This window comes from Chelmon rostratus, chromosome 17 (genome assembly GCF_017976325.1).
Source record: "Chelmon rostratus isolate fCheRos1 chromosome 17, fCheRos1.pri, whole genome shotgun sequence".
Taxonomy (NCBI): domain Eukaryota; kingdom Metazoa; phylum Chordata; class Actinopteri; order Chaetodontiformes; family Chaetodontidae; genus Chelmon; species Chelmon rostratus.
The window spans coordinates 20402782-20423396 of NC_055674.1; the positions used below are offsets into that span (position 1 = coordinate 20402782).

General features: G+C 42.6%; 1 protein-coding gene across 1 annotated transcript; it reads right to left on the reverse strand.

The window, feature by feature from the left end:
- Positions 1-6111: 6111 nt before the first annotated feature.
- Positions 6112-12105, reverse strand: LOC121620914 (deleted in malignant brain tumors 1 protein-like). Its single transcript, XM_041957156.1, has 7 exons — positions 12053-12105; positions 11841-11876; positions 11427-11741; positions 10515-10829; positions 9928-10236; positions 7427-7561; positions 6112-7264 (listed from the first exon to the last, which is right to left on the reverse strand). Exons 1-7 carry the CDS (start codon positions 12093-12095, stop codon positions 7017-7019), a joined length of 1401 nt encoding a protein of 466 aa, XP_041813090.1. The 5' UTR covers positions 12096-12105; the 3' UTR covers positions 6112-7016.
- Between the last annotated feature and the right edge of the window lie 8510 nt (positions 12106-20615).

Here is a 20615-nt window from a genome sequence, read left to right on the forward strand (position 1 = left end):
TATAGTACGAGGTAAAATGTGGTCCTCCATTGATTTGTTATAAATCTACATGAAGGACCAGGTTGTATGAAGCATATTATACAAACAACAACAACAACTACGGAATGTGTTTGATGCTAGGCCTTTAATCAATGTATTGTGATAGAGGCATCTCTTGTGATAGTTCAAGGAAAATGGGAAGTGAATTAAGAGTACATGGACCAGGACATGCAGACTGAGAACCTGTTCAGCATGAGGAATGGTGTTTATTTTATTCTACAAAAAAATGTGTTATTTTCAATTTGTCAGTTACTGAATGTGTTGGATGCTGCATTGGCTTTAATAAATGACTAAAAAGAACATGACTTGTCCAAGTCATTTTTGAGCAAGCAGTTTTCAGGGTGTGCATTTTGAAAAATGTTTTAATCACTAGCCTGAGCAGTGTTGTACTGTTAACATACATTTCTACAGTACTTTAATGCATTTTACAGTAATAAACTTATATAGTTTTGGGACATCAAGCATTATTAGACATTATGTGATGTAGTATGATGCAGGATACCTACAGCATATACGGAACAAGGGGGGGGCAAGGATGGAGCCTTGGCGAACACCACAGGTCAGACAAGCCACGGAGGAAGAGGCACCTCCAACAACTACTGAAAAAATTCAGTGTCTCGAATATGTCCCATGATGCACTGCACAGTCCTGTCTCTTAGTGTAGGTTATGGTTTGTACAGTGTGTTATACACACTTACAGTTGCTGCTGGAACTTCCGTTGTCATGTTTCATATTCAAATATTCTTCACAGCATAAACTTTCATTTGCCCCTCACATTTCATTTAATGACAGAAACACTACACCACTCCGTCGGACAGTGTCTCATTTATATTATGTAACAACTTGTTTCAGCTCTTCATTAAAATGAGGCAACATGACTTGACACTGAGTGAAATATTCAAGACAAATACACCATGTTTTCATGGCTGCACCGTCTCATCAGATGGAACTCGCCTTCATGTTCTGTGCATCATTCTAGAAACACTTTCCCAAAATTCAGCCTGGAAGCAGCAGAAGCTCTGTGGGTGCTGAGGTGATGGAGCATCAGAATAGTTTTGCCCCAGCTCTGGATTACAAATGGAATTTATAGGACAAATAGTGTATAAGATCATACTGTGTGCCCAATATAAGGGGCCTGCCACAAAATCTGGACTCTGATTAAAGATATTCTCTATGGGCCCCTCCCCACATCCACAGCTATAAATTCTTGTATGTGAGCCCTCCTTACACGAGGGCCCTGTATATCAAGTCCCCTTTACCACCCAGTCCGGCGCCCCTGAATGTGATTATAGATATGTGACTGTCTGTCAAAATTGAACCCAGAGAGTCCAGAAAGAATCCTGGAGTTAAGAGAGGTATTTTTCTGGAACCTGGTTTTCTTCAAAATGAATGCTCCACCTAAAAACCCAGAGTAACCTCACCAGCAGACAGATGCTGGACTTTGGAAGGCTCACTGAAAAATAATTACAGAGGTGGATTTGGATTAGGTTTCTTTGGCCCCTCAGTCAGGCTGTTTTCTAGAGGTACAACATATATCAGATATGTGACTCAAATAGCCACGTGTGTGTGTGTGTGTGTGTGTGTCTGACAGCTGACTAGTGTTGTAAAAGCACTTTGAGTGGTTGTTAAGACTAGAAAAGTGCTACATAAACACAGTCCATTTACCAGACCAGCATCCTCACTGTGTTTCAAATCCTCTGACACTCTGCCGTTATAAAACTCTATAGGTTTGTCCTTCCTGACTAGACTATAGGAAAGAAAAATGGTATGGGACGGTACTCAAAGAACGCTTGATTACTTTCTGATTTAGATTATTGTACCCAGATAAAGTAATGGTTCTTTAAACTCTCATAGGCTTCTGTCCTTTACCATCTGCATACAGAAAAATGTGAAAGAAATGTGTCTCACAGAAGCAGAACCAAATAGTGGAGCTTTCTCTGTTGCTCCCTATGGCTGACACAAAGGATGCTCTGCATTATTTATCAGTGACAACACAGATGACAGAAAACTGAACAAAAAGCCACAGTGCACAAACACTTCTCATAGTTTATCCTTCCTGGAACGCTTCCTCTTCTTCCTCTGGTGTTTTTTTTAAATATTTTTTATCTGAAACTACAGCACACTTAACACTCAGCATCTCAAAACCAAAGGGCGCAAAGTATAAATGCTGCAGCACCAAGGCAACACATTCATGACATGGCTTTTAAAATTCTTTTTTGACAGAAACGCTTCGAAATGGATGCATTGTACTTGTATTTATTATGTTATTATGTTATGTAATTATTTACAGAATAAATAACTATTTAAAGCTAGCTGTTTACAAAGTTTTTCTTGGAGATGTTTATCAAGACTGGCCGTCCTTAAAACCCTTCACTTTAACAATGATAGCAACCAAAAGGCACTGTCATGACCCGTGCTGTGCACGCCGGCTTTTTGTTAAGTTTCCCCTTGTATGTTGTCTTTGTCTGGTTTTTGTCACATCCTGTTTTATTTTGAAGGTTTATGTTTTGTTTCTTTGTTTACTTTACTTCCTGTGTTTTCCCGCCCTTGTGATTGTCTGATGTGTTTCACTTGTGTGTCATTAGTGTTCCTGCCCTGTGTATATAAGTCTGTGTCTTCCCCCCAGTCGTTGTCTGTGCTACCTTGCTGTCTGTGTCACCCATTGCCCCTTAAAACCTTGCCTTGACCTTATGCCACGTTCCTAGTAAGTGTTTTCCTTTGTGTTGTCTGTGTTCATGTCCATGCCCCGTTTCAGAGCCATAGCCCCCATAGTGAGTGTTCGTTGTTGCGTTTCTTTGTTCTTGTCTGTGCCGTGTTTCATGTGAGTGTCCCTTAGTTTGTCTGTGTTCATGTCTGTGCCGTGTTCCCTGTAAGTTTTCCTTGTATTATAATTTCAATAGTCTAGCTTTGTTGTTTTACTACCACTAGTCATTGCCAATTTTCAGTTCTTTGTTAGATGGTTCTTTGGTTTTGTTTTATTTCTTTGTAGTGTTATTTTCCTCCGAGTTTTCAGAAGTGATTTTTGTTTCTATTGTTTTGTTAGTTAGTTCTTAAGGTCTTGGTTAGCCATTTGTTTCTTCCTCCTTCGGTAGCATTTTCTGTTCTTTATTTTATTCATTGATAGTTATTCATAGTCTTGTCCCTAGCTCCGTTGTGTCTTGTGTACATGTGTTGTCATTCCCTGTATTGCATCGTTGTTGTGTGAACTCTTTTACCCTTGTGCGTCTTTAGTCATTAGTCCCCTGAGTTTTGGTTGTCTTGGGTTTTCGTTGTGTTAAATAAATTTGTTTATTTTATCTACGCCCGCGTGTGTCTACATCTGGGTTCAATGCATAGTTCCCCCTTAAATCCACAGCTTCCTGACAGGCACAGCTGCCTGCCAAGCTTTATTTTTTCCACATGCTGAAGTGGTGTGCATGGGGCTGCATTGATGATAATGATAATAATAATGATCCAGAGCTGAGAAGCCCTGAATGCAAAAGCCTCATCAGAACTGGTGGGCCCTGTCTGAGCACTTTGTGATTGTGGGGCAGTAAATCAGCATAAATAGGAGCCAGCTCATTGCTCCAAGCTTGATCAGTAAAATCTGTAAATCAGTTATGTCCATCAAGTGGGTTTGGACATTGGAACACCAAATGCAGTTGTTTCGGGAGGAAGTATTGGGAGACCAATTACTAGAGTTCTGATAAACAAGACATTTTGTGATGTAGGTTGCCTTCTTCACTGTGTTTTCAATAATATATCTTAGAGGGAGCATTTACAGATGGAACAACGGGGCCCAAAGATGGAGCCTTGTTGAACACCATGTGTTTGGCCTAGCTTTGGGAGCCCCACGCCTCGGAGCTCCTGAAAAATTCTTGCAGATCCTTTCTGGTACAATGCAGTCTGCACTTCAAGCATTATCCCGGTGCGTATCCTAATGAACAATTTAAAGTTGCCTTTATGATTTCCCACCTCTCGGGGAGGACCTCGGCCTGGGCTACAGCTGAATGGTCAAGGGAATCCATGGTGTGTCAAGACGTAAAGAGATGTTATCTAATATTTTTGATCACGAGTCCCCAGCCCATGAAGCCTCCCAGGCATTGCTGCGACTGAAGCAGGGCCAGCGAAGAGTTATTGACTATGCCATAGACTTTCGCAGACTAGCAGCCAACAGCGGGTGGAACGGTCCTGCATTAAATGATGCCTTCATCAACGGACTATCCAAAGTGCTGAAGGACCAGCTGGCTCCCCTGGACCTGCCCCCGGACCTGGAAGCCATCATAGCGACGGCCATCCAAATCGACTCCTGACTATGCGAGCGGGAAAGAGGAGACGGAATCCGAGGGACGAGGAGCACCGCTATTCTCTGCAGCAAGCCTCTCATCTTCCAGCTCCTACATCGCCACCTCCTGGAGCCGAGGAGCCCATGCAGATTGGGAGAACCAAGCTGACCACGGAAGAGAGGAGCTGTCGTCGCAGGGAGAACGCTTGCTTCTACTGTGGGGTGCAGGGTCACTTGCTAGCGGCCTGCCAGGTAAAAGAGGAGGCTCACCAACCGAGAGGAGGGCGTTGGTGAGCCAAATGACTGAGCAGAATCCTCCTCGCGTCCTAACCAAGGTAACATTGAAACTGAATGAAAAGCTATGTGAATTAGAGGCGCTGATTGACTCTGGGGCAAATGAAAATTTTTTGGACTGGCAAATAGCCAGGAACTTCCAGTTAGCGGTAAAGAAACTTTCTCAGCCCATAAATTCCAGTGCCTTGAATGGACGATTCTTATTCCAAGTGACTCATTGTACTGAATCCTGTGAACTGACCATAGACAATAACCATCGAGATTGAGCATTCCCTCATTTTGGGCATTCCCTGGCTTCACAAGCATAACCCACACAGACTGGGAGACAGGGAAAATCCTGGGGTGGGGAAGGGGTTTTGTGACAAACTATCCATGCTTATCTGTTCACAGTGTCAACACCCAGATCGCAGATTCAGTCATGCCCCCGAGGGAAGAGAGTGAGCAGTACCCTGATTTGGCCCGGGTGCCGAGCGTACCAAGTGAGGTACCTGCTGACTTTGCTTTCCCCAGAAATGAGTTGGATGGAAGAAGTTGTCATCACCAGTATTTCAAATGGTGGTTAATGGGGAAAAGATTCCCAGAAGCTGGTTAGTCTATTATGAGAAAAACAACAGCCTTTTCTGCTTCTGCTGCAAACTCTTTTCTAAGAGGACAATTCATTTAACAAGCTCAGGCCTGACAGACTGGAAACATGCAAGTTATTTGCTCACCTCTCACGACAACAGTCCAGAACACCTCAACTCCATGAAAGTATGAAAAGAACTGGCAGTCAGGATAAAAAAGGGGGAATCAATTGATAACCAGGAGATGGCACTTCTAGAGGCTGAGAAGATGAGATGGAGAGCAGTGTTGACCTGTTTGACTGCGATTGTGCGGTCTCTGGCAGTGAGAAATCTGGCACTAAGGGGGAGTACAGAAACATGGTTTGCGCCATCTAATGGCAATTTCCTCAAAGAGGTTGAACTGATGGCACAATTTGACCCAATAATGAAAGAGCACCTTAACCGGGTCCAAAAAACTACCTCTGGTCACACCAGCTACCTCAGTTACAGCATACAGAACAAACTGCTTGATTTGATGAGCAAAGATTATATATAGAGTTGCCTTATTTTGCTTTCTTCAGGGATTTTATTCATCTGTTTTTTCTTTATTCTAGTTACGTTTTTTGTATTTATTAATATATTTAATAAAGTAGTCCAAGGGGTGCCAAGGGATGGTTCGCCCAGGGCGCTAGTCTAGCCAGAACCGCCTCTGGCAGGGATTCTTGACAAATTCTCACATTTGAGAAGCTGGAACCACCAGTTTTTTAGTTTCCACTAATGTGATGTGAAAAGGCCAATTTTCTTACCAAATAGGCAATATACAGTATACTTTCCAACAAATTTCTGTGAAATGTGCCCTCCCTTCCTACCTGAAGGATTGAAGAATCTATTTTGCCATCGTAGTTTTAAATATTTTGAAAAAAGATCTCAAAGCATTCCACAAGGGTCATTCCTCACACCTTTGCTGTTTATTCTATGTTCCCAGTTGGTAACATATAAACAATATATCCTATCATTCATATAATGTCAATGTTGTACATTTCTTTCTTTTTGTGGTCTAAATCATGTAAACTAGTTCTAGTTTCATAGGTCTGAACTTGTATAAACAGCTAATGATACTGCCAGGAAGGATTTATTTTACACGTTGGCACATACTGTATATAAAGATATTTGAAGATATTGAAAATCCCTACAATGATAAATGTCCGCTATGGTTTTCCACAAAAAACTTGTCTTTGCAAATTCTCAAAATTACATTTACATCTCCTCCTTGATCGAAAAATTCAGAATCTATGAATATGTGGGTATTTTTCATTTCAGAAGGCTAACTGCTGGTCTCCATCTTCACTGAAAAGTCCATTCTCAGTGTGACCTGGAGGTTTGTGCAGTTTGCATTCGAGACCATGGCTGGCTTCCAAACTACTTGTGATGTCACAAAATCCTGCTGGTATACGTATTAAACTCAAGTTTAAGGAGAGCACAGAGAATCTTTCGGTCTTCAGCAGATGAATGTGAAGACAAACTCTGCATATACAGCATCCTGCACAGTGAAGCTCAAACATCACAGTGAAGATATGCAAATCCTACTTTTAGTGGAGAGGCACATCGACTTTAAACGTCAGTTAAATAATTAGAACACCTTTGAATAACTTAATTCTAATCTCAAGCTGATTCTGAGAAACTGGTTTATGTATTCAGTACTGCCAATGCAATAAAGAATCAACTTCAAACTGCTAATATTAGTCTGCATTACAATTTTTTTTTGTTTTCCAGGTTCTGCAATTCTTCAAAATTATCGATTCAATGCAAATTCGAAAGCTAAAAAAATTGACAGTGGCTCAGAAGTTGATTTACCCACAGTAATCAATGTGACACTTTTAACAGTTTTCATAAACATCCTCATGCTCTTCATCAATGTACACAGTTTGTTCATTAAACAACGTGGTTACATTTACATAGTCATCATCACTGGTTACTTCTCTAACACAAATCTCTACAGCCACTACATAATTGTCTTCAGTCTCCACTTCCACATAATCATGATCATCGCCATCTTCATCCTCCACTCCTCCTGCCTGCTCTGTCTGTTTCCCGTCTGTGTCTTCATCATTGTTCCTGACCATCACTGAAACACAAGCGTCAGAAGAAACTTCACATAAAAGTGAAATGTTAAATCATATTATTTCTTACAAACTCTAAAAAAGAAGCAGAGACTTTGATAAACGTGTTTCTTGAAAATCTGACAAACAGCAACAGCTAGTTTTAGTGTGTTCTGGTGAGCACAGACATTGGGTTTGGATGAGGATTTCAGGCTGCTTGGCTGGTTGTCTTCTCCTGCAGACCAGACAGACCACCACCACCAGGGCCAGCAGGAGCAGCAGGATCCCAGCAGCTACTGAGAGGACCAGCACCAACAAAGGCCCTAGGAGAGGAAAAACCTTTCAGTTTATCCTTAAAAATATCCATCGTTTCATGAGGTGCCATGGAGTAGATAAGGAAGCTGTACCACAACTCTTGGTACTTCCTGTTTGCACTGTCACTGTGGGTATACAAACAATCATCACATCACCAAAGAGTGTGTAATAAGAAATCACTGTTTTTCTTTGATCTCTAGGCAGACGGATGGATATTATCCTTAATGGACAAACACCAGAAGGTGTAACCCAGAGATTCCACCTGGCACATGTCACATGGTTAGCATTGTGAGATGGGCGCCGTTTGCTTGGTTTAGGTCGAGCCAGACCATCGTTGTACCAGACCATCATTGCCTCATAGGTAAAATGTGAAACAATTGCAGTTTCCTAAGGTTTTTTGTCTGGTAACAGGACTGTTATTGAATTAAGTTCAGCACATGCTATAGGAATTTCCTTTTGTACCACAAAATATGTCACAGCGGACTCATTGTTCCTGAACCCAAACTATAATGGGCAGAGGAACTTGTTGACATGCAGCTACCCATCTCTCACCGTTCTTCAAGTGGACACATGAGCCTGTAATTTGCAACTTCAGTTGAGTCTCCTGGTTTTAATATAGGAACAACAGCAACTGATTTCCCATCACTGGGAGATATTTCTAGATAAATGAAATAATAACACAATTGAAAATTGGTGTAGACAGTGATAATCTGAGAATTGCCACCTTAACACAGTGAATAGAGGTCACAGGCAAGGCCTTCGCCTATAGTGCCTGGTCAGGCTGAGCCAGAAAGGATGACATGAGGCTACCACTTTGTTGGCCTACCTCTTGTAAGGCTGGATATCTCCAATTATATGCAAATTGGATGGCAGGCAAAGGTGGCTACGAGAACTGGTTGTAGGGAAGTGAAACATCACCTTCATGGTGGGAAAGTAGCCAGAGTTGGTGTAGAATGTGGAGTCATACCATCACCTTCATGCAAAGCATCAGCCCTGGAACAAAACTCATGGACAGGGGCTGGCCAGTCCTTCTCCAGAGTTTCCCAGAGTGAAAGGTTTCACTTTTAGTTTCTCACAGGACACAAACCTCAGTCTCCTGGGTAAAACCGTGTGTTTCTTTGACCCATTCATCCACCCCACCTTCCTCCATCTGCGTATTTTCTTGCTCTTTATACCATGACACTTTGCTCTGTTCTCTCTAATTGACAACATTGGTTTACAGTGAGGGCTTAGCAGCGTTGCCTCACAGCTCCCTGGTTCGATTCCACCTGGGGTCTTTCTGTGTGGAGTTTGCATGTTCTCACCGGGTTCTCCGGCTTCCTCCCACAGTCCAAAAACATGCTGAATTGATGACTCTAAATTGTCCATAGATGTGAATGAGTGGTGTGCGTGGTTGTTTGTCTGTATATGTATCCCTGTGGTAGGCTGGCGACCTGCCCAGGGTGCCCCTGCCTTTGCCCGAGAGACAGCTGGGATAGGCTCCAGCCCCCCCGTGACCCTGCAAAGGATTGTTGGATGGATGGATGGTTTACAGTGAAGTTAGTTAAAAACCTGGTGTGTCTCATGCCAAAGGGCACATAGTGCCACTTCCCTAGAACCACATAGTGCCCTTACGGCCGCGACTTGGCATCAGTATTTGACACAGTGGGAATGCTGTGTCAGCACAGAATGGCTTGAATTGCAGTAATAATTTTCAGTGTTGTTTGAAATAGTTGGTGTAACTAAATGCAAAAACAAATGTCTCAGTTTTCAAATTGTCAGAAATTCAGTAACAGAAACCTTATTTAATTCCAGAGTTTACATCATGTTCAACATGTCCTCATACCTAAAGAAGTGAATAGACGTGCCGCACCTTAGTTGTCACGTGGTTAACATTGTGCTGTTTGCTTTGGTTTACGTTGAACCAGACCTTCATCTTCACGATGTTAAAGTGGGAAACAGTAGTTTTTCTTGGTTTAAACCTAACCAACTACTTGGTTAGGTCTAAGAAAAGATCATGACTTTGGGTGAAAACGTCACATTACAGAACCTTAAGTATGTTATGTGTGCACCAAATATTATAAAGAGAAATCAAACAATTACACTACCAAGAAATTTAGGCCTGTTTCTCCTGTTTCTGCTTAAACATTCTATTGCAATATCACATTTGTGTGGATGACATAAAAGAGAAACCTTCACTCTATGCTTATGGACATAGAAATAATTCATGCACAGCAGAAATGATGAGAGTTGTTATCCAGCAGATAACACTGCATGGTCTGGTTGTTGTAGTGGTCATGGTTAGGGTGAGTCGATAGACGATAGAAATGTAGAACAGCAGAGGAGACGTTTACATTTATTTGATATTCTGTAGATGATCAAAATGTCCTCTCACCTGAACAGACCACACCAGCGTCCTCACTGTGGTTACAGTCATGTGTCCCAAATCCTGCGTGCTGACACTCAGTTAGAGACCTCTCACTTCCTGAACAGTCCACATCGTCAAGCCAGATGGGGTCAGTTCCTGGACCAAAGAGGGCCGACAGAGGTGCACTCAGTGCTGTACCACAGCCCAACTGTCTGCACACCACCATAGCATCGTTCATGTCCCAGTCGTCATCACAGACTGTTCCCCAGGTATTGTTGTGATAGATTTCAACTCTTCCAGAGCACAAAGCAGACATAGATAATCTGATCTGCATGCCTAGAGACAGAACACAGAACACACAACTTTTGTATGAAGCATTTGTTTTTGTGTTTGTCATTGGTTTGTGAAACTGATGGTCACAATTTTGTAAGATATATCATGTTGAAGCTGTTAAGAAAGGAGGAAATGATTATTCCCACAACCAAAGACATAGACTTGCATCATGAGTGTCCTCACTGTAGTCCACACAATGACTGGACAATAGAAATGTAGAACAGCAGAGGAGACGTTTATATTTATTTGATATTCTGTAGATGATCCAAATGTCCTCTCACCTGAACAGACCACACCAGCGTCCTCATCGTGTCCACAGTTATGTGTCCCAAATCCTGCGTGCTGACACTCGTTTAGAAACCTCTCACTTCCTGAACAGGCCACATCATCAAGCCAGATGGGGTCAGTTCCTGGACCAAAGAGGGCCGACTGAGGTGCACTCAGTGCTGTACCACAGCTCAACTGTCTGCACACCACCATAGCATCGTTCAAGTCCCATCCGTCATCACAGACTGTTCCCCAGGTGTTGTTGTGAAAGAGTTCAACCCTTCCAGAGCACCCAGTGGACCCAGACCCAGCTAATCTGATCTGAATGTCTGTCGAAAGAAGAGAGAGACAGAAATGTACAACATTTCAAAGGTTAGGCTGAGCCTCTAGGAGAGCTTTACTTGGTGGACAGCAAGACGGACGGCCCTCACAATGAAGGTGACGCCCCTTTCCCTGTCTCTTTACCCCCATCTCCGCCCCTCTGATTGCTAAGGATGAGAATCAGGAGATGGATGTGGAAGGTAGCAATGTCTGCCTTTCGTTTGACAGCGCTGACGAAATCTCCTCAGTCACCAAGAATCTTCCTCCGTGTCTTCAGGCCAGCGTCCCCAAAGACTGCTGCCAAGACATTTTACCAACAGGTCCTCCACCCAACAACAACTAAAAAAAAAATCCACCAGTGATGAGCAGACCTGGTGTCACCCTGTCCACATCCAATAATGATCCACCTGAACCCAACTGATGTTAGTGTGTGTGTGTCTGTGTGTGCGTGTGTGTAAGATATATCATGTTGAAGCTGTTAAGAAAGGAGGCAATGATTATTCCCACAACCAAAGACATAGACTTGCATCATGAGTGTCCTAACCGTAGTCCACACAATGGCTGGATGATCGAAATGTAGAACATTGATTCAAATGTCCTCTCACCTGAACAGACCACACCAGCGTCCTCATCGTGTCCACAGTCATGTGTCCCAAATCCTCCGTGCTGACACTCAGTTAGAGACCTCTCACTTCCTGAACAGTCCACATCGTCAAGCCAGATGGGGTCAGTTCCTGGACCAAAGAGGGCCGACAGAGGTGCACTCAGTGCTGTACCACAGCCCAACTGTCTGCACACCACCATAGCATCGTTCAAGTCCCAGTCGTCATCACAGACTGTTCCCCAGGTGTTGTTGTGAAAGAGTTCAACCCTTCCAGAGCACCGAGTAGACCCAGACCCAGCTAATCTGATCTGAATATCTGTCGAAAGAAGACAGAGACAGTAATGTACAACATTTCGATTGTCACACAGAGAATACATGAAAAATGACGAGGCTTTTACGAGGAGAATGGACTGACCTGCAGCAGGTGAAGATAAGGTGAAGACAAGAGAGACTGCAGGGAAGAAAAAAAATGAAATTTAAGATGTCTTCTTTGTGAGTTAATTAAAAGTAAAGAGAAGTGTGAGGATTTGTAAATTGAACAGTAATTCTGAAAGTCCTCCGTCCTGTGCTATCTGTATATTTAAAAAAAACAATTAGGAAATTTCAGTTTGAGAAAATGCTTCTCACCTATGGTCAAATAGAACAAGCTTGTCCTTGGTGTGCTCCCCATGGCGGAGGCAGACTGGGTGCTCTGTGTGAGTGGTCAGTGACACAGCAGAGAATAGAAAACTGAACTAACACTTCTTCTTTTTGGTGTTTTTTCAAGCAAGTTCACTCAATAGTGTAAAGCTTTGGAGCGCTGCAGCACAAGATACATTTGAGACAACTATTAAAATATTCTATTAGAGATTAACCAACCATCCCTCAGACTTTCCCTCTAATCACCTGACTTCTGCACCCACCTGCACACCTGCTTCCATTTCCATCATCAGCTACGCAGTGCATTCTGGCCTTGTTCATGTTCACTATGTTTATTTGGCAACGACATTTACTAGTTACTTTGCAGACATAATTTAAGAATACAGAATATCAAAGTGAAAAATATTTAGAACTTTTTATGAAGTCCTTTAATTTCACTATGTTGTATTGTAGATTTTCTCCTCTGGCTGTTCATAATGAAAAGACAGAGACAGAACTGTGACGTCGGATGAAGGTTTGATGCCTTGATTGATGTCTAGTAAAATACCACTTTTCTGCTTTCCCTTGAACACAACACACAGACTTGGCCACATACTCATGGTGTAACTTCGATGTATATTTGGAGGTTGAAGATTCATTTATTTCCTTGGAAATGTCAATTTGCACAAAAAGAGAGATTCTTAGCACAAGGCTGACAAAGTAAGAAGGCTTCTGGTGGCTTCAGCTACATCCCATACAAACAGTGATGCCAACAGAGAAGTGAAGTAACATCATTAAAATAGAGTTTATGAATGTGGCTTGACTGAAACTTCAATCCCATTCAAACCTGTCTTTGCCATTTGCCTTTGTTGGCCGGCCTCAAGCATTGACGCCTTATGACTTTTGTATGAAAATCACAGCCCTCACTGGGGAGTTGGTACAGGAAGGGACACACATGCTGTGCAGGTGTTGAATGACTTTGTACACTAACAACCCAACATCGATGTCTGTGACACTGACTATCTTTTAAAACAACAGGGACATACAGCTGAGAAAAAGTACTGTTGGAGCCAAGAATGGTTCCTCAAATATTACAAACTCATCTGTGTATATACTAAAATAAGCAAATTCTTAACCAGAACTAATTATTTGAAATGTATGTGACAATTAAAATCTATAAACTAGCAATTTATTACATACTTTAGATGTTTTTTAAAATGCACTGCAAAGAACATGGACAGTGCATGTTTATTAATAAATAATAATTCAGAAGAAAATAAGAGAGAAAAGGACATTCATTCATAGACAGATGGCAGGCATCTTTCCAGAAAAGAGGAAGCTAACATGTAAATGTGCGACCGCATCTGTGCATGTGTGTGCGTGGGTATGTATGCTCACATACAACATGGAGGGATGTGTTCGTTGGTGTTCATCGCGGTTAACTGTCAAACAGGAAGGGCGAACATGTCGAGTGTACGTGCTTCAGCAGTTTTTCATCTCTCCTTTTCCTGATCTCCTGGTTGAGCTGAACCCCGGTCAGCATACACAGTGGTGACGGCCTGTGTCTTAGCACAGGCTGAGCCTCTAGGAGAGCTTTACTTGACAGCGAGACGAACGGCGCTCACAATAAAGGTGACCCCCCCCCCCGTCCCTGTCTCTTGTCCCCCCATCTCTGCCCGTCTGTTTGCTAAGGGTGAGAATCAGGAGATGGACATGAGAGGTAGCAATGTCTGCCTTTCGTTTGACAGCGCTGGGGCCAGTCCCCAAAGACTGCTGCCAAGACATTTTACCAACAGGTCCTCCACCCAACAACAACTAAAAAAAAAAAAAAAAAAAAAAAAAAAAAAAACAGTCGGTCTATGGGGCAGATGGGTGACAGAAACAGAACTAAAGGAAAGTACAGCAAAGGAGATTCATTAAAAAGAATTAATGATAATAAGGATTAAAAAATGTACTCTAATACAACTATTTGCTGCTTCCAGTGCTGCTACGTATGTTATTTCTTTCAGAGTGAAACTATCCAGCTAATCTTATCTGAAAATCCATTTGGCACAAAAGACATACAGCACTTCTATATTTTATATTGAACATAATGGCATGGCTCATTCTAAATTATATAAACTGATATCATTTATATAATACAAAATTAAGCATGCTGAAATATCAGTTCTTGGTATGGTTTAGCTTCCCTGTTCAATGAAATGATATGAGAACGGTGTCACGGTTCACAGGCAGAGGCTCGAGCGCAGACAAAGTTCACAGCACACAATTAAGTTTTCACCAGAGTTTATTTACAATAAGTTTAAATACAAAGACCCACGAGTGCGATAATAATATGTACAGTGAAGAACAACAAACTAACCAGATGCTCTGAGCAAATATTACGCAAAATCAAAGTACTAGGCTCAATAGCAAAGTTATAGGACAGGAACCCAACTAACAGGAAACAAAACTAGCAACAAAACACTAAACAAAGAAAACGTAACTAAACAGAGAACTTAGCACCAAATTTAGCCAGGGACAAACTAAAGCTACTAAACTAATACTACAGGGCCAACAAGAGACAAGGGTTACTGACGGAGACTGAGGGGAAGGCTGAGACGGTTCGGCTGGAGGTGAGGCAGATGGTAGCAGACAGGTGTGGCGGTAGATGTGGCTTGGCTGGAGTTGAAGCAGGGGTTTAGAGCAGCAGTATCTTCGAAGACCTGAGGTGAATCCGGCAGAAGGTAGCAGGGTGGTCCAAACTGAGGCAGAGCAAAGACACAATTAGTTCAAGCACCAAAATGACAAAGAGCAGACTTACAGAGTTTGAGCAGCTGGGAATAAACTAACTGGGGGTAGTTTACGGTCCGGCGTCGAGCCATGGACTGAAGCTGGTATTTATGGCAGCAAGGAGAACAATGGAGCAGAGTAGACCACACCCCGCTGCAGGTGAGTAGAGCTGATAATCAGCAGATCCCCAACACCTGTCCGTGCCTCACACACCAGCCTGCACACGCCCACCTAAGGAGGAGTGTGATAGAAAGAGGGAGAGAAAGGAGGGGAGGGGAAGAGGGATTGCCACTAGGAAAGGGCAGAAGTGGAGGGCGTGACAAACGGAGGACCTTTACATTGAAGACTGATCACCAAAGTCTGGCTTCCTGAATCTGTGCATAGGAACAAATAATAAAGACTGGCAGCCATGGTCAAACAGCAAGTTTCTCTGTGGCAGGCTTGAGACAGAGAGTCCCTGTATAATAAGTATTATAGGTTAGACTGTTCGGATGCATCTGCCTCTGCCTCCTCCTTGTTTTTCTCCTGTTCCCATGTTGGTTTTTAATAAGGTTTTTGTCTTTTTTGTCTTTTGTGCAAGTTTACATTTGATTAAAATAAGCCGCCATGTTCATGCTGTTAAGTCAAAGCATTTTTTGTTTAAACAAAAGCACATGATAAAGTGTTTCCTGGTTTTCACATATGTATTTTAAGTATGTGAAATATTCCACTTTTGAAGTACATAAATCAATGAATGTCTACCAATAGAAAGGGTATTACATAAATTAACAATTTATTGAGCCCCCCCAGTCCTGATGGACTCATGTGATGGAGGAAGCCACAATCCCGTGGCTGACGTGGCCTCCAGGGGTAGTGGCTCACCATCTCCTAGAGCAGTGGCCCATACTCCATAGCCAGGCATGTGTGGAGGAAGGGGAGTCTGACTTCGCAGTGCCTGGCACGAGTAGTGGCACCACCACACAGGCATCCACCTCTGACTGGCCCCCATCCAAGAGGCCTCGCACTTCGAGGGGTGCTGTGATGGCTTTTCCTCACAGTGGAGGCAGAGTAAGAGGAGGCACGGAGAGCTAATGCCAAACATTTTCTGTTACTTGTGGAATTAGACATTAAGATGTCTGAGTGTGTAACTCTTTAAGTTGTATCTAAGTCCTGTGTTTTTGTAACTCAAACTGTTGAAACACCTGGAATTATATGTATGCAACATGTGCTCTTGGCCAGTTTACATTCCAGTATTGTTAATCATGCAGTTGTGTTCCCATATTTGACATACTGTAATTGTTGAAGTTGAGACCCTACAAGGTAACATTATCCGTAGTACAGCTGTCATCTGTGACTGTCCGTGCTGGACATGTACTGCAGCAAACTGGGACTTTCTTCCAGCGTGTTTAAACCCTTTGTTACAGCGGTATTGTCCTTTAGGAATAGGATGTGAAGTCTCAGTGTAGGCCTGAGACTGGTGTGTGAAGCCTTGACAGTTGTGTACATGACATACTGCTTGTTGTACTGAACTCTCAACAATTAAGGACTAAACTCCTGTGTTGTGATTAAGACTTAAGTCATACATGACTTTGCAGGTGGCACGGTTAGGGGAAACAAGCCTGTGTGTGCACACGCAACACCTCTATCCCAACCAGGTTATGAACACATTGGCCAATACGTACTGCTGATGCAATTGTACACATACGGTATGGTTGCCTGTTCAGTTGTGTACAGGACATTTACAGGCAGTTGAGCAGTGAAAATTTAGTGATTGAGGCAACTGAATGCAGCCACATGAACAGACAAAAACATCCCTTTACGGGGGTAATGTGCAAATGGACAGGAGTGGCACAACTCCAACTGTGAGAAAACACAGGAGTTCATATACACAAGGCTGGTCGCAGTTGGCTCCAGGATGTTCCCCGCTGTTAGGCAGATGTTGTGCAGCACTGCACAGCCAGTGAAGACTGAGGGGACAAAGGTGTGGTCGACCTCCAGAGCTCTAAAGAACAGCGACCTCCAACACGCCTTCAACAAACTGGCACATTAGGGTTGAGGCATGCATATACCGGCTCCCAGTCACACTACACAGGAAAAGAAATCTTACTTTCCACATGTCTTATCTTCATGGAACAACACGTGTCTGAACTACCCAGGCCATATATGTGTTTGACGCAGACAATATTCCTTTTCATCTACCTGGCTGACATATTCCTCCTTTTGTGTCTAGGCTAGTGTATGCATGCAGAGTTGTTGCATTGGGCAATATGCCATGATGTGTGATGAGATGACCTACAGCTAGCAATGTGTTTGCTTCAGACAAACACATAACAAATACAGCAATGTGTTTTTGTGATAGTTACCAGTAGTAGCCACAGGGTCTCAGTCGTGCTCTCCTGTGTCTTGCATGCTCCTGGTCATTCTGGAGCATATGCCAAATAGCCAGAGCACCGCTGTTAGCTCCATTGGATGTTTGGCTTGTAATCCACATGTGGTCAAGCATTATCTGACACTTATATAGACCTGACACCTGACATTCTTTAACTAATCGAGTTGACTGGTAATTGGCTTCAGATTCAGCAGCTGAATTGCTGAATGACAGTAATTACACTGAATGGCTCCTCACAGTGGCTGAACACTGTTCATTGCCATTGATGATATGTGGCAACCTATGGCCAATGACACCATAACAATGTACATATAAGCTCATCCACAAGGATGATTTTTGCATAAACATGCCCCAGGTCAAATTGACCCAGGAACACTGTTGCTGTTCCTGAGAAACGAACATAACAGGAGGGTTAAGCTTAGTTAGCCAGCTACAGTTCACTCACTGCACAGTGTGTAGTACAACAGCTCATTCCGACTCTTTAGCAAAGCCCTTTTTACTCTGCTCTAGCTGCTGCTTTAATGTCTGCTACCTGAAACTTCAGGTCATCCTCAGGCCTCATTTGGCACATAAGCTGCCTGTTTTCACCTGACTGTTATGTTTTAAGAATGGTGAATAAATAATATTAGATCATGAAAATTGATTTTCAACCAAAGTGCTGCGTCTTTTATGAGGTACTTTATATGACTGTTATATGACTGCAGGAGACAGTTTGACCGGTGACACAGGTTTTCATCTTTTAAATGCTGTACAGGAAACCTGTAAAAAGATTCATGTCAGAAACACAGTACAGATGCGTGAAAAACCACTAAACCCGTCATTACTGTTTGCTTTTCTGGGTCAGCATCAAATATTGAGTGTTTCATGATCACTGCAGTGAAATCAGAATGCTCACAGGGGGGTTCATATCGACAGAGACCGGTAGAGATAGCACGTGTTTCTGACAGACCAGTTTCTGTAAAGCCACAGAGCCACAGCTGGGATGACTGAAGTTAACATTATGTACACCACCTGTTCAGTATGGTGTGCCTCAAGGGTCCATTTTGGGGCCACTTTAATTTTTCTTATATATATATATGGAGCACATCATTCATCTGCCTGGCATCTCTTTTCATTGCTCTGCTGATGACACCCAGCGCTCTCTTTTAGGCCCACTGATCATTGCCAGTTGAAAGAAGTCTTGGTCATTGATGGCAATTTAAGTTTGGAGCAGCATACCACAAGTTTTTCACTCATGTTTTTGTGATCTCAAAAATCTTTAATTTCGTTCCTGATCAAGTTACACCTTTAAAGCCACAGAGACCATTTGAGATGCTTTTATTTCCTCGCGCCTCGGTTATCGCATCAGCCATTACACTTAACCAAAACTCTGACCGACTACAGACTATACCGCAGTGTTCATTTATCGATCACTTACTTTTCAAGATGAAAATAAGACTCAAATTCAACAGGAAGTATCCTTTGAAAATGAGAACGAATGATAAAATGTATAAAATGTTTCATTCATGCAAAAAATCACTCATCACTGAAAGACAGAAGGATGATAAATGATTTAAATCCAGTATTCAGTGCATGCATATCCATAGCAGCATCCTCTGGTGCCCAAAAAGTATCTTTGATATTCATGTTTAAGCTGCTTGAGCTCTTGCACTAAAAAGCAGCATCTAGCACACAGTAGCAAACGTTGTGTCTCTGACAGTAATGTAGGCAAATCTAATGTTAGCAAAGAGTCGGAGTTTGGAAAAGACGGCTGCAAATACTGCAGAGCAGTATTGTGACAAGGACACTACATGTGTGCACTGTTACAGTCTGGCCTTAAACCTGCTTAAAGCCTACAGATTAAAACATGTCAAAGTTTGATTAAAAGTAGACTAAATGTCTTTAGTTTTTGTTTTCATCATTCTTCATTCCTTTAAATCCCTCCTTTTCAACTTAATTTTATCAGAGAGCATATCCTGATTCTAATTTTTCTATTTCCCAGAATTTCCGTATTTTCTTTATTACTATTATTATTATTATTATTATTATTATTACATACAGAGACAGGATACAAATTAAGGAAAAAACCTGAATAAATGAGTGGAGAAACACAGCAAATCACTGCACTCTGTGGCAGGTATGAAAGCAGGCCCACCTAATTCTGATTTGTTTCAAGATGGCATGAAGAAAAGATGGAAGTGACTTTGAAAGAAGGTTCCCTGTGTGGATGGCTACAGGCCTGTTGCAATATTCAGCACCAGCCACTAGAGGCCACCACAGTACAAGTGTTTAATAAAAGAGCGGGTCCACTGTACCGCACCTCCAGTCCTCCAATAACAGGATGTTTGTAGGTACAGTGGCTGCATGAACCACATCTTCTGTTCATTGAAGTAACTTTGGTTCTATTTTTTTCTGGAGTTTAAGTAACACATGTAGAAGTGTGCTTCAAACAAGCTTTAAATGGAAACACAAAGTATTCTCAGTCACAAGTCTGTGTGTGTGTGAGACTGAAGCGTTCATAAAGACATGGCGCCCGCTGACATACTGACAGCCCAGTGAGCCTCATAGCGTCAGAAGGCTGAGGAAGTGACTGGTGTGAGAACGCTGCCACCGCAGCCCTGTGGCAGCTCAGCCTGAGGCCTGCGGTAGTCTCGATTCAGCCAGCCGTCCTCTGAGCGCCACTCCAACCTGCTTTCGGCTTCCACAGAAATGATGCAACCCCTGCGCAGCGTGTAGATGGTTTCAACTTGTTTCAGGTTCTATTGATTAATGTCCAATGAGCTTTCTAACAAATGAAAAACAAGGTGTGACTGAATCCACTTGTTTAGAAATGTTTATTTAACTTAAATTTAACTAGTTTAACTTTAAGTAAATGGTCTGAGTACTTCTTGCACCACTAATCTGTTTTGTGTGAGATTCACTGTAAGTCATCCTGGAGAGCATCATGGCTGAACTGTAAGTGCACTCGTGGTGTGTGAGGGGGCGTAATGCTCGCTGACCGATATCTTCATCTGCTGCTGCAGCTCTAACACCGAGACACGCGAACACACGCTCATATGTTTGATGATTTGAGGTAAAATGCTGAAGTTTTAGTGACTTGATCCTCCATTTAAGCAAAAAAGTGTGCTCTTTTCCCCTGCATGCTTTCTTGATCTTTGTCAATCTGTGCACACACACACACAAACACACACACACACACACACACACACACACAGGAGCCTGCCTGTAAAGGTTACCAGAGGTCATGTCTGAGCAGCGGAACTGAAAAACAGGAAGAAATTTGATGTGTAAGGATGGCAGCGAAGTGTGTCTGGTGTGTGTGGGTGTGGGTGTTTAGCGGAGTGAAGCATGAGAGTAGAAAACAGTTGGTTAGACGTGCGTCTTGTGCAATGCAGGGAACCCATGAGGCCGAGATGGGAGGGAGGTGTGTGTGTGTGTGTGCGTGTGTATGTG

Coding starts and splice junctions, on each gene's coding strand:
- LOC121620914 (XM_041957156.1), bottom strand. CDS start 12,095: ATGGGGAGCACACCAAGGACAAGCTTGTTCTATTTGACCATAG. Junction 10,830..11,426: donor CGCTGGTGTGGTCTGTTCAG/GTGAGAGGACAT, acceptor TTCTTTCGACAG/ACATTCAGATCAGATTAGCT. Junction 10,237..10,514: donor CGCTGGTGTGGTCTGTTCAG/GTGAGAGGACAT, acceptor TTCTGTCTCTAG/GCATGCAGATCAGATTATCT.